Genomic DNA, 13,568 nt, shown 5'->3' on the forward strand with positions numbered 1-13,568 from the left:
AAGGCCACTGGGCTGGTGAGAGAGAGAGCCAGGCTGAGGACACAAGTCTTCTGGATTCAGGTGCTGGCATCATCCTGAACGGGCTTAAATTACCATAGCACCTTTCCTGGGTACCAACTCTTCAGAATTCTGTCAAGCTCATTAAGCACTTGGCGGGTACACAAGAGGCCCCTGCCCTCAAAGAACCCATTGACTTCAGCAGCCTGACTCAGTTCTAGAGTGAGCTACAAAGGAGTGTGAGACAAGGTGTGGTTTGGGCCCTAAGTTTGGGGTTGGGTGGGGTAAGAGAATTCAGCAATATGAAAGGATTGGGTCTCGTAGCCTGAGCCTCAGGGAAACCTATACACACTGTCAGCCCCTGGCCTCATTCCTCATTTCAGGACAAATCTGTGTCCCCAGGAAGTCCTTTCACTCACTCAGCAATGCCCGGGGCTCCTCTAACCCACTCAGCCTGACCCACCCTGATGTCTAGACCTGGTCTCAGAATCAGACTCTCACAGGCTGTCTACTTCCTAGGACAGTGAAGGAGGGAATGAGCTGATAAGACAGAGAGCAACCCTGTGAGCCGGGGTTAGAACACGCTGCTGGAAAGGCTCTCACTCTTCTGCAGTCCGGTGAAGCCCCGTACCCCTTCTCAGACTGTTATTTTTTAACGCATAAGATAAAATATATAAGATTATATAGGAAACTAGTTATATTGAAAATTAGCAAAATAATGTTTAAAATCTGTGATACAGTAATATACGTGTACTTTATTTTTACTGCATTAAGTTACAAGATCTAGCTGTGGGTCTAATAACAATGGTAATCTCAAAGCAGTGATGAGCATAAATGATGTTTGTCGGTATCTCAATTGTAATGTGTTAGGAAAATATCTGTGATTTAATCAATTGCTTACAGCGTCGTGGGTACTGTTAATACTACTGTCATTGCTTGCACTTATAATATAAAGAAATGCAAGATTTCAGCTAGGTGTTACTGAGGTAAAGATGATTTTTTTCATGCCATTCATATACACAGCCTGCCAGCCTCCCGGAATTTCACCCACATGTCCAGTGGTTAGGCATCCCTAAGTCAGGACGGCCTTCTGCCTTTGGACACTAGGAATGTGCACTTCTACCTCTCTTCCAGCAGGGGGAGTCTAGAGCCAGGCCAGCACCAGGTGGGCTGGGTGCCCACCCAGCAAAGCCCTCTGGAGCCTGTCCAGCTGCCCAGGGCGTGTCCTGTGGGCTGTATCATATCCCTGGGTGAGGTGTGACGTGACATAGTCAGAGGAAGTTAGGGGAGGACAACAGAGCCTTTTCAGAGGCCAGCAGGGCCACAGAATAATGTATTGAATGTGAAGAGCATAAGAGCCTGGGAGGGAGGGACTGGTCAGTGAAGGCTTCCTGGAGGAGGTGGCTGGGGGGCATTGTGCCGGCAGAGTGGGGGGTGCCAACTTCTGGACCCTGCGCTGTGCTTGGCAGGTTCATGCAGGAGCTGACGGAGATGCTGGGCTTCCGGCCCTACCGCTTCTATTTCTACATGTGGAAGTTCGTGTCTCCACTGTGCATGGCTGTGCTCACCACGGCCAGCATCATCCAGCTGGGGGTCACGCCCCCGGGCTACAGCGCCTGGATCAAGGAGGAGGTGAGAGGCGGGGTCTGAAACCCCAGGGACATTGGCATCTTCCCAGGCCTTTAATGCCACAGGTGGTAGAGATAACCCCTTATAGGGCAACTACTCGGTGCCAGGCCCCGCCAGGGGCTCTGCACAGCTGATCTGTAACCTTTACAACAACCCAAAGAGAGAGGTGGTGTTATCGCTGTCACACAAATGGGGAAACTGAGGGTCAGAAAGGTGAACGCACTTGTCCAGTCTTTCTAACCCATGTTTTCTCTCCACGTGGAGTCTGTGGAGTGGATCCACCCCAGCTTTTTACAAGTGCAGAAACTGAGACCCAGGGAGGCTCAGGCCCTTAGCCAAGGGGACCAGCTAACCCAAGGAGCAGCCCCTGATGAACCCCATCTCTGCCAGTGCCTGGGCAGGATGAGTGCGGCGGGGGTGGTGGTCCTGGAGTCTGAGAGGGTGAGGCGGCGGCAGGGCGGGCAGCAGCCCTCACCCGTGTCCACCCCTAGGCTGCGGAGCGCTACCTGTATTTCCCTAACTGGGCCATGGCTCTCCTGATCACGCTCATCGTCGTGGCTGTCCTGCCCATCCCTGTGGTGTTCGTTCTGCGGCACTTCCACCTGCTCTCCGACGGCTCCAACACCCTCTCCGTGTCCTACAAGAAGGGCCGCATGATGAAGGACATCTCCAACCTGGAGGAGAACGACGAGACCCGCTTCATCCTCAGCAAGGTGCCCAGCGAGGCGCCCTCCCCCATGCCCACTCACCGCTCCTACCTGGGGCCCGGCAGCACATCGCCCCTGGAGACCAGTGGCAACCCCAACGGACACTATGGGAGTGGCTACCTCCTGGCCAGCACCCCTGAGTCGGAGCTGTGACCACTGCCCGCCCTGCCCGCCTCGCCTCCCACACCCAGCCAGCCCACGTGTCCCAGCCTGGCTTCTCCTTCCAGGCCAGGCCCTCTGCCCAAGGGGAGGGGGTCTGCCCTGCCTCATCCTCCACCCCAGTCCCAGCCGACTTCTGCTTCCTAGATCTGAGTGGGGGCTGGGAGAAGCCCTGTCCCCCAGTCTAGGCCCCCAACCCAGCTAACCTTCAGAGATCCTCTTACCAAACAACAGCTGAGTAACTGGAACCACGCAGACGTCCTGACTCCCAGCACAGGGGAGACTCCAAGTGGCCACTCCAGGGGTCACTCCACACTCCCTCTCTCCTGCAGTTCTTAGGTCTCGGAGTCCCTTAGATCTGTGCTGCCAGGTAGTGGTGGTGGCGCAGGGATGGGTTGGGTGGGGTGTCCCTTTCCAGAGGTGCCCAATTTAAGGTTGGGGATGGGGCAGAGGTGCCAGGACTCAGGGCTCAGACTTTGGGATGGAGTCTGCAGAAATCCCCAAGTTCTGTTTGGTGAGGCACACGGTGCCCTCTGGTTTAGAGCATGAGCCTTGGCAGCGGGGGTGGTGGGATGAGGGGGCTCCTTGGCCCCGGGCTCAAGGTGGACCCTCCAGTGTTCTTGGCCCTGCCTGGGGTGGGTGGGGTGTGCTCCCGCATCCTGCCTGGTAGGGCAGTGACTGGCCCCAGAGCCCTTCCCACCTCCATTAGGGCTTAGCCTGCTCTCTCCCCACACCCCCACTCGGGAGCCCAGAGTCGCGGCCTCTGCCTCTGTCCTCGAGAGAGGAGAGGTCTCCAGAGCACACCTGATGGTTCACAGCACAAGTCAGATGGTTTGGAGCACAGCTGTGAAGCATACCCCCTCCCCTCTCGCCCGGGGCCCGATTTTCTTGCTAGCGGCAGCTTCTGCCCTGGAACGGCAGTCCCTGGAGTTCAGGGGTTCACACCTGGGAAAGAGATAATTTCACTGCCCCTTTGGGCCACCGCCCCTCTCCTTGTGCAAGCACAGCCACCCGGTGCGCACGTCGCGTGTGGACACCTCGGAAACCTTTCCCAAGCTGCCCGGCCCGTGGCGGGGTGTAGGGGGCACAGGCCGCGCTGTGGCCACTGGAAGCTGCCCAGGGGGAGGGCCGGGCCTCTGTCCTGGGGCCCAGCCCTGTGGCACCCCACCCATGCTTACCTTCGCCTCCCCCGGAAGAGGGCTGCCCTCGGAGTGCAGGCTAAGAGGATTGGAACCTGATTGGAGGTCAGAAGTCTGCAGAGAGATGAATGGACTGATGAAAGGATGCAAGGATGGATGGATGGAAGGAAGGAGCCGGGGAGGAAGGAAGACTGGCTGGGACAGCAAATCTCCATCTTTGAGAGCTGCAGTGGGCAGGGCAGGGGCAGGCCTAGCTCCTTCACAAAGGGTCCTGAGTCAGTCTTGTGCCTCTGACTGCTCTCAGCCCTGGGAGGGACACACTAGGCCCAGGGGTCCCTCCTCCACCCCTTAGTCCCTTGGTTTTCCCCACCCCCCTTGGGGTCCACTCGCCATCTCCCTTCCTCGTCCTCCCCCCACACGTGCTCCCATTTCCAGCCCTCTCAGCCCCACCCATCCTTCCTGAGTGTGTGAGGGGAGGGGGAGACCCACATCTCCACAAAGACATGAGCTTTTGGGACACAACATCACGCCTTAGGCCCCCTCACCTGACAACGCCTCCTACCTGGCCCTGTGCCTAATCCCAAGCAGAAATAGCAACAGGAAAAGCAAGGCCCCAGGAGAGACACTACTATATATACTCTTCTATATATTCTATTTCTATTGTATATTCAATCTGTACATGTGGGTGTAAATGCTGTTAAATGACAAACCCAATATTATACTGTGGCTGGTGGACTATTTTCATCCTCAGTGCTGTAAAGATCTATTTTCATTGTATATTTGATATATTTTTAATTTTGTAGCGTGCGGCTGGACCAGGCCCCATCACGCCAGCCTGTGACAGGGCGGCTGAGCTGGGGCCGTCAGCTTGGTCCTCGTGGGCTGGGTAGTGCTCGCAGCCGGCTGCCGTAGGCCGGGCCCTGTCCTGCTGCGTCTCTGCCATTAGACGTAGGGCCCGGAGCTTGGTGTGTGCGTGTGCGTGTGCGTGTGTGTGTGCGTGCGCACATACGTGGGTGTGGGTGTGCGTAGGGTGCTGATTTGTGGTCCCCGTGTTCACCACGTTCCTGAAGGCCACGCTGCCCTCCTGCCACCTCCTCCTCCTCTCAGCTCCGTCAGGCGAGGCCTCAGGGCAGTGTTCCGTGGGAAACCCCTGTCGTGGGAAAGGCACATGCCTCTCACTGGTGACTCATTGCCTTCACCCCACTGGGCTTGCCAGAAACAGGGAATGAGGCATCTTAGGGGAGTGGGAGAAGTCCCCACATTTATTTTATTTTCTTGCTGTGCCCACTGGAGACACAACGTCTTCAGCTCCGGGGAAGGTGCTGGGGTCCTTAGGTTGGTGAGACCCCAAGAGGGCGTCATCTCATGGCGCCTCTGTCCTGCGTTTGTCCTTGAGACATCCCTGACAGTGTTCAGAGGGAACAGCTGCCCCTCCCCTGTGCTTCTGACACACACACACCTCTGCTCACTCCTCAGGGGAGCTGGGAGTGGATGGGGCCGATGGGGTCAAGAGCAGGTAGGGCATCTGATGGGGAGGGATCCAGCCCCAGATGCCCCGGAGGAGCAGGAGGTGACCAGAGAGGGGCAGGCCCTATGTCCCAGCACACGGTCCCCACCCCACTGACTTTGGTGCTGTCCATGCAGTGCCCACAGGGGACAGAGCAGACTCCGGGGCAGAGCAGGGCAGGGGTGTACCTGAAAGAGTCTCCGGTGCCTGGTCCTGCCTCTGCCCGCCCTCCAGCCCCAGTCACCAGCTTCTTGCTCAGGGAGCCCTCTCCACTGAGGCAACGGAAGCCTGAGGCCCAGATGGGTGGACGGGTGGGCACAGAGGTTGATGCCAGCCAGGTTGGCTTTTGCCCTCGAGCAATAAGTCTGTGGGGACTAGTGCTAGGAGAGGCCCTCCTGACTCAGCCTACAGGCCGTGAGGCTGGGGGTCAGAAGCTGTGTGGTCCCAGGCCCAAGCAGGCCTGCAGTAGTACGGGGAGGGGGGCTGCCCTCTGCCTTCTTCACAGCCGCACCTCCCCCCTCCCACCGGAGTACATGTTGGGACGCACCCGACTCCCTGAGCGCCCACCAGGCCCCAAAACTGGGGGCCTGCTGCCCCTTCACTGGAGCCTAATGACTGGGGATGGGGGAGAAGGGCCCAGCGTCCCTTCTCATCCTAAGCACACACGCCAGGTGTCACTTTTGGTTCTGGCGCAAGTTCAGAAAAATTCTAGTCTACGTGCCCCATGCTGGTCAGAGCCCTGGGTCAAGACCACTCAGCCCAGGGGAGGGGATGAGGCTTTGTCACCCCTGGAGCCCCTCCTTCCTCTCTACACCCCCCATGGTGTACAATAAAGTGTCTGTTCTTACCAAACCCCTCTTGCCTTTCTGACCTGCTCTGGGATCAGGGGGAGGGGATGGGAGAGGCCACAGATCCCGAGGGCAGCTTTGGGTTGAAAGCCTGGGTGGGATGGGTTGGTGAGGACCGCTGTGGGACTTTGGGGGCTGCCTGGCTGTCTGGCTGAGGAGTCTGAGGAGGATGAAGAGGGGCATGTGTTTATTTTCCTAGGAATTGTCCAGGATAGGTAACCGCATACACTGGTAGCAAGCCTTATGGATTCCAAGAACTTCACACATCTAAGCTCATGTGATCACAGAGCAACAGCTCTCTGAGGGAGATATGCTGTTGTCCAAGTTTTTCCAGGTGAGGCAAATGAGGCTTCGTCTGATGTGACGATGGTGTTTTGTGTCCGTGTACGGGACCTCGTAGGGAAAAGTCCGACCCTGCCTTACTGCCAGGAAGACAGCCATCTAGGCCTGTCAGTTCTGCAAGGGGGGAGGTGGGAGACGCTGGCGGTGGGAAGGCGCCAGTGTCCAGAGGCCTGAGATTGAGGTGGGGGATGGCCGGGGACTTGAGGGTTTGCCAGGAGCAGGCCACGTAAGTTCTGAGAGAACGGCCCCTCTCTTCAAGGTAGCTATCTTTTTTGCAAACTTCACTAGAAGGTAAAGGTGAAATATGAGATTGTTCATTGCCTATTTTCACAAATTTCAGTCTCAAGTATTTATTGAGCACCTACTGAATGCTTAGCTCTGGAGAACAGAATGAGCTGGGGGTAGGGGAAGCACTACTTCTTTGCTTACCCTCAAGGAGCACAGACACTGGAAGAGACAAGAAGTCTGGATCCTGGGGGAGGCCCCACCACACGGCACTCTACTCCAGTCTAGAATGATGCTACCTGATACCTGACACAGCCAAAGTCCCCCAAGGAACCTTCCATTTCCTTCTCCTGCCACAGAGAAGAAAGTGTTGTTCCAGGAATAGCCACCAGATGGCAGGAGAACCTTTCTCTCCAGGTCTTGGTCCACTTACCCATCTCTCCAACTCCATCACTTATTCTTTTGTGGGCTAATTTATTCTTGAACAAACATTTATTAAGTATCCACCATGAACAGGCTCTGTGCCAGCTATGGATACACAAAGATAAATAAATCAGCAGCGCTCACTGTCCTGAGTTTGGGGAAGGGAACCCCTCCTCCCCCGCCCCCCATCTTCAAATCTCCCCATATATCTCTCAAACAGGGGAATGTCTTGGTGCTAAAAATATCACTCCTTGAAAATTAATTCAATTATTTGTTTAAAGGTAATGTTTTGGGTTGAAATGCCAACGCTCCTGCCAGGAGGGACACATAGATCCACTAAAAAGCGGTATCACAAATGCTTGGGTTTGAGGGAGTTATGGAGTCAGACTTCCCAAGTTCAAGTTCAAATGCCAGCTAGGCTTCCTGCTTCCTGAAAGACCTAGGGCAAGTTATTTAACACCTCTGAGCTTAAATTTCCTAGTCTGTAAGACAGGTATAATGAATGGATTGAATGAGATAATGCATGTTGCTGTGTATCAAGTTACTCCAAAGCTTAGTGGCTTGAAACAACCGTTCTATTATATCTCATGATTTTGGGGGTGAGGAATTCAGGTATGGCTTGTCTGAGTGGCTCTTCTAGTGGCAACTGAGGTCACTCAGTGGTATTCAACCGGCAGGTGAGCTGGTCTGGAGGGTCCAAGGCAGCCTTGCTCACATTCATTCAAATGGCTGGCACCTCAGTGAGAACAGCTGGCAGCCTGGGCTCAGACTGTCCCCAGAGGAGCATCTACAACTGGATTCCACAGCACAGTTCACCTCTGGGTGGCCAGACTTGCATGTGATGGCTCAAGGTGCCCAGAGAGATCGATTCAAGAGATAGAAGATGGAAGCTGTCAATGTCTTAAGGCCTGGGCCTGGAAAATGGCATAGTGACACTTCTGCCATATTCTGTGGGTCACAGCATCTGCCCAGAGTTAATGGGAGGACATACAGATCCCTCTTGTTGATGGGAAGGGGGCCAAAGAATTTGTGGCTGCCCACGAGACAGGCCTATTCCAGGGTGCCAGAGATCTTCAGTCACTGGTGCCTGAGTGGGGCACAAACAGCTAAGTTCTGATGGGGAAGTGAATGGCTGAGCTTGGGCCCTGGGTATAGCAAGCAGACAGGAAGAGGAGGGCATGAGGGGGGCATGGGAGACAACTTCTTTTGCCGCATGCTTGCCCAGGGCAGGTAGCATGAAGTAGATTTGAATCATGACTCTATCACCAACCCTATGACCTGGGGCAAGTCCCTGAACCCTCTGAACCTCCACTTTCTAAAGGGAGAATGACAATAAAAACGCTTCCTTGCAGAGGTGTTGGGAGGAAAAAATGAACTCCTTCTGGAAAACCTACTGGAATCCAGTATAGAATTCTTTCCAAACTGGAATATAATAGGTGCTCATTAAATATTAGCTTCCTTCCTTCTTGCAACTGGAGTAAGTCCATGGGGCCTGCTTCATTCTGGGGGCCCCATCACCCTTGCAGTGAGTCATTCTCCCAGAGCTATTTTGAAAGCCTAAAACTCAAAGAAGCCAAGGAAGGAGGGGAGAGAAGGCACTGTTTTAAGGAAAGGGAGTATCAGAAGTGTGGGTGTCTCCCCAATCCCTCACACCATCATGCTTCCCCCAGCAAACAGCCACACAGCTTCAGCCAGCTCCAGCCACAGGGCCTTGGGCTAGAGGAAAAGGATTCTACAGACCATAGGGATATGGTGGCTTTTTTTAAAAAAGCCCCCAATTCTTTAACACTTCGAGGGAATGGAGTCCATGCTCCTCCCCTGGAATCTGGGTGAGCAAAAACTTCCTTTGACCGACAGAGTATGGCGGAAATAATGCTATGTGACTTCTGAGGTTAGATTAGAATTGGTCATGCCACTTCCGTTGGGAGTTCTGGGGAAACCCAGACACCACCTAAGAAGTACAACTACCCTGAGACTAGCCTGTGACAGAGAGGCCGTGTGTTTGCAGGTGTACCGTTGACAGCTTCAGCCAAGCTCCCAGCCAACAGCCAGCATTAACTGCCAGCCACGGGCACACACCATGGCGAACATTCAGCCCAGCTGAGCTTCAGATGTCTGCAGCCCCGGCTGACATCTGCCTGCAGCTGCGTGAAGAACTCTAAGCAAGGACTGTCTAACAGCCATTCCTAACTTCTGACCCATAAAATCATGAGCAAAATACAGCACTTGTTGGATTTACACCACGAAGTTCGGGTAATTTGTTTCACAGCGATAGTAACCAGAATATAAACCTTAGTGCTTATCTGGCTCAGCCTCCTCGTAGAATAGTTGGAGAAACTGGCCCAGAGAGGGGAAACTCAGAGCCTCATAAACCACGGAGTTGGAGTCAAAGGGCTGGAAGCGATCTGAGTGTCAACCAAGCGGGGGCAAAATTGGGGTCAAGGACTGGGTTTCTCCCAATCCAGTGCACCCTCCAGGATAGCAAGATGCTGACAGGGAGGGCTCCCACCTTCTCCTACCCTCACCCCACTGCCTCATTAATTCCATGCATCAAGTATAAACCAAGTGTTCTGAGTGCCTAGGATTGTGCTAAGCACTGGCAATACACAAAGAAGGATCAGGCAGGGGTCCCTTGCCTTGTACTTCTACTGTCTTGCAGAAGCAGTCATAATCTGACTTGGCACGTCCTGTCACTGTCATACCCACCGGTGCCAGGCACACTGCTGTGTTTACTTACATGGTCTTACATGGGGAGAATCCCTGGGAAATGGGGAGACCATGTGTGTCACTCAACAACCACCCAACCATTATTAGGATTACTCCAAGCGAGCCACAGTGCCAGCTGCAGAGCAAATCTCCACCCTGGGGCTCCCTGGGTCAGAGCTGGCTGGCTTCTGGGTCTGTCTGTTCTTCCCAGGGCTGACCCAAGCAGGTAAGGATCCCTGGGTTTCATGAGTGTCCAAGAGGAGCCAGAGTTTGGTCTCCCTCTCCAGACAACTGCTTTCCTTTCCCTGGGACACCGCTGGAGGGGACCGGGCCCATCAGGACTAATTAACCACTCTAATGGAATAAGCCAGTTTTGCTGGAATTTAGCCCAGGTGGGAGGAAGCTGTACTTTTCTAGATGGAGAAGCACTGAGTGCCAAGGAGTCTTGCCAGCCGGGCCCTGAGCTACCATGTGTGCACACGTGCTCTCACTCTCTGCACCTGGCCTGGGTCTCTATCTCGGCAGCCTTGAGCCAGGAGGGCTCCGGGAGTCCCCTTAGCTGCCCTGATCCTGTGATCCCATGAACACTGTTCTACATGCAGAGGCCACGTGGGCCCAATATCATTCTTGACCCTTGGCCCAAGCCCAGGCCCAGCTCAGTCTCCCAACACTCACTGCTGCTCCACAGGCCTGGAATCTGTCAAGGAGAATGTGCCTGTGAGCTGACAATCAGGTCCCTTCTAGCCCTTTGACTCCAAGTCCATGGTTTATGAGGCTCTGAGTCCTGGCCAGGCCTGAGCTTGTAGCCTGTACCCTTCTGGTCTTTTCCCTTTAAGAGCTGGGCCATCAAAGGCCATCTCTGGTGTTCCCCCAGAGCCCCAAATACACCTTCACTAGGATTTTCACAGCAACTCAGCCCTGACTTCGTCCCTTGTGCTGACCTCTGCAAGGCCCCGTGGGCTGTCCTCTGTGTCTGGGCTCCTCCCAGACCCCTCCTGGGAAGGCTCTCAGCATTTGATTTGGAGCCTGCAAGTCTCCGCAGGCTGCCTGGGGGTGGGAGGCAGGATAAAGTGAAGTGATAAGCACACGGGAGGTTTCAGCCTCCTCTCACCCTCCCTTCTCTCCCTCCATGAGGGGAAAAGCTCTATCACCCTCTGCCCCAATGATGATGACTGATAAAGCAATTCAATTAACCAGTCTGGGAAGCAGGGAAGGCTGGGAAAGGACGCTGGCTCCTTGACCTGGACCTGAGGGAAGAGGGTTTGGTTCTTGGCAGGAGCTGGAATACCAAAAGGGGGAGGTGTGAATATCAACGGCTAGGACTTTGCCTTGGCAGCCATTGGGCCTGCTCCTAGGCCTGGAGCCCCTCAAAACAAGCAGAGTCCACAGAAAAAAAATGGAGAGGAAATTGGCTAGCTTCTGTCACCTCAAAGTGGCTGAGCCCCACACCAAGCTCCCAGTGGGCAAACGGGAAGGGTAAATGGCTTTGATGTCAGGCTCTCAAGCCTCCCACTGGCCAGATCAGCCTCAGCTCTCAGACAGCAAGGGCCTCATATGAGGGGACTCTAGAAAGGCTACAGGTGCTTGACAGCGCCCCCATCCGTTCCACTCTGGGATCAAACATTGCTCTCTTTTCCTTTTCTTGCTATACCTATATTCCTGTTGAGGAAAACCCACTGTGACTGACACTTTAGCATGAACTGGCTCCCAGAAGGATGTTCTTTCCAGACAGCTGGAAGAAACCTGGGCATCCAGAGGAGGAAAGTGGAGAAAAGGGAAAGAAGCTTGTGGAATTCGGAATTTCCAGTTGTGACTGCTTCGTGGTCTTGCTTAAGCCTGTTGGTCATCAAGATCTTGGAGGAAAGGAAAAGGGAGAGATCAGGCCAAGTCCCAGATGGGAGAGATACCTGAGGTCCTGGAATTGACCGGAAGCCTATCAGCCCCATTTTCTCCCATGACCACAGCCCAGTGAGGTCTGGAGCAGGGTCTCCTAGCACCACCAGGGGGCAGCACCCACCCATCCACAGTAGGCTGTCACATGGCAGTCTGGTCAGGGGGGCTCTCTCCTTCCTGGGTTCTGAGCTTTTCGGAAATAGCAGGACCTCATACATACAGAATTGATGGAGACAAGCCCTATGTGGCCAGCTGCGGCATGCTGAATCCTCCAGAAAATTCCAGAGAGGCCCAGGTAACAGGTTAGCCCAGAGCTCTAGGATAAAACCTTCAGCAAGTGGTGAGGTCTTCTCTGGAGGCCTCTGGCCTGGCTGAGTTCCCTTCTCCAGGAGCCGGGCAGTGTGCTGAGTCAGGGGCCCTCCCACCCAGTGCACTTTCACCCCGCTGCCTCTCCCAGGCTGGGCCCTCTGTTTTCAGTGACTCTTCCTGGGTTTCCCTACCCCGACCCCAGCTTTCTGACCTCCTGTCCAGGCCTCCTTTTTCTCTGGCAGTTTTCTCCCTCCACTTATCTCCCCACATGCTTCTCACCATCTACAAACACCACAGAGTGAAAGCACCAAGAGGGTGGAGATTTACCAGGGCGAGGTTGGAGGAGCTCTGTTTTGTTTGTTGATTTTCAGTTCCTGGAACAGCTTCTGGCACATAGTAGGTACTCAAGAAATATTTACTGAATGAACAAATGACTCAGGAGTGGGATGCTGGGATGGTATTTTTCACTTCTCCCACCCACCCCCACCAACCTCTCCCTTTTCTTGGAATGACTGAGTTCAGCCCGCCTGAAGAATGGAAAGTGGGGGAGAGACCCCAAGGGAGTTTGCCAGGACACAACCAGATAGGGCTTTAAAGCTATTCATTACAGTCAATTCTTTAATAACCGTGCTGTGGTTCTTCCTTCCTCATTCCAGCTTCTGGCCAGTCCTGGGTCTTCTCTCCCCAGTCACAATTGGGAGATTTCTTTTCCCCTGCAGCAAACTCAAAGCCAGCTAAACTCTGAAATGCAGACATCAGGTCCAAGGGGTAGGGAGACTGGACACAAAATGTTTGCCAGCAAATGAGTGTTTCTGACTACAGTTCAGGATGCTATTTACCTCTTCTGCATGTTAGTACAGATCACAGATCATCATCATTATTTTGGTTTTCTGACTTCATTAATGACAAGATTTTGCTTATAAGGATTCCCCATATTTGTACTGGGCTTCTATTCTAACCTTTCCTCAGAGCACCCCCAAGCCCCTGTCTTGTTTCTCCCAGTATAGCCAGGTACTGCCTGATCTGGAAAAGATGGTACACAGGTGTCCAGGGAAGGTGTGTTAATCACGTTGCATTTCTGCTTTAAAATCCTTCTTACAGTGATCTGGACAGACACGGAGGCTTGCCTAAAACTGTAAAAAAAAAATTTTTTTTTAATTAAAAAAAAGAGGATTAATTTAAAGATGTGGAAGAGGTCTGGACTTAAAAACAAATAAAAAATGAATCTGGACATTGCTCTTGGGATGAGGCCAGTCAAGTCGGGCTAGTGCCTAATGTTTTGGGTACAGCAGCTTCTCAATCACTTAGCAAACAGGTTCTCAGAGGCAGGCACTGTGGGAGCTATTAAGATGAAAAAGCAGTCCGGTCTGGAAGAGCTCAGGATCAGAGAAGGGAGATGAGACAGGAAAAGGGCAAAGTCAACTTGCAATGAGTGAAACAGTAGAACCAGGAGGTTGCTCCCTAGGATAATGATAAGCAACGGCTTTAACCTAATGATCTTTCATGGCCACCTGCCCCACACCCATAACAGCGCCAAGGCTACGGTTTCCTTCCGCCCGCCTAAACCAGGAGCTGCTTCTCTGCCCAAGGCCGCCGGGTCCCTTATTCCACCGCGGGGGCTTCGGTGACTGTGACACAGGCCGCAAGCATAGAGACCACGGGGATCTTGGGCCCAGTTGGGGGC

The 13,568-nt window shown here is 53.8% G+C and overlaps 1 protein-coding gene across 3 annotated transcripts in view; it reads left to right on the forward strand.

The window, feature by feature from the left end:
- Positions 1-5,990, forward strand: part of SLC6A17 (solute carrier family 6 member 17) — a 50,695-nt gene extending 44,705 nt beyond the window's left edge. For all 3 annotated transcript variants that reach the window (XM_036825993.1, XM_036825984.1, XM_036826001.1), the window contains 2 exons: positions 1,467-1,629; positions 2,118-5,990. In XM_036825993.1, the coding sequence (XP_036681888.1) occupies positions 1,467-1,629; positions 2,118-2,486 (532 nt within the window). In that variant the 3' untranslated portion in view covers positions 2,487-5,990. The remainder of the gene's footprint in view (positions 1-1,466; positions 1,630-2,117) is intronic.
- The last annotated feature ends 7,578 nt before the right edge of the window (positions 5,991-13,568 follow it).

Source organism: Balaenoptera musculus, chromosome 1 (assembly GCF_009873245.2).
Source record: "Balaenoptera musculus isolate JJ_BM4_2016_0621 chromosome 1, mBalMus1.pri.v3, whole genome shotgun sequence".
In the NCBI taxonomy this organism is placed as follows: Eukaryota; Metazoa; Chordata; class Mammalia; order Artiodactyla; family Balaenopteridae; genus Balaenoptera; species Balaenoptera musculus.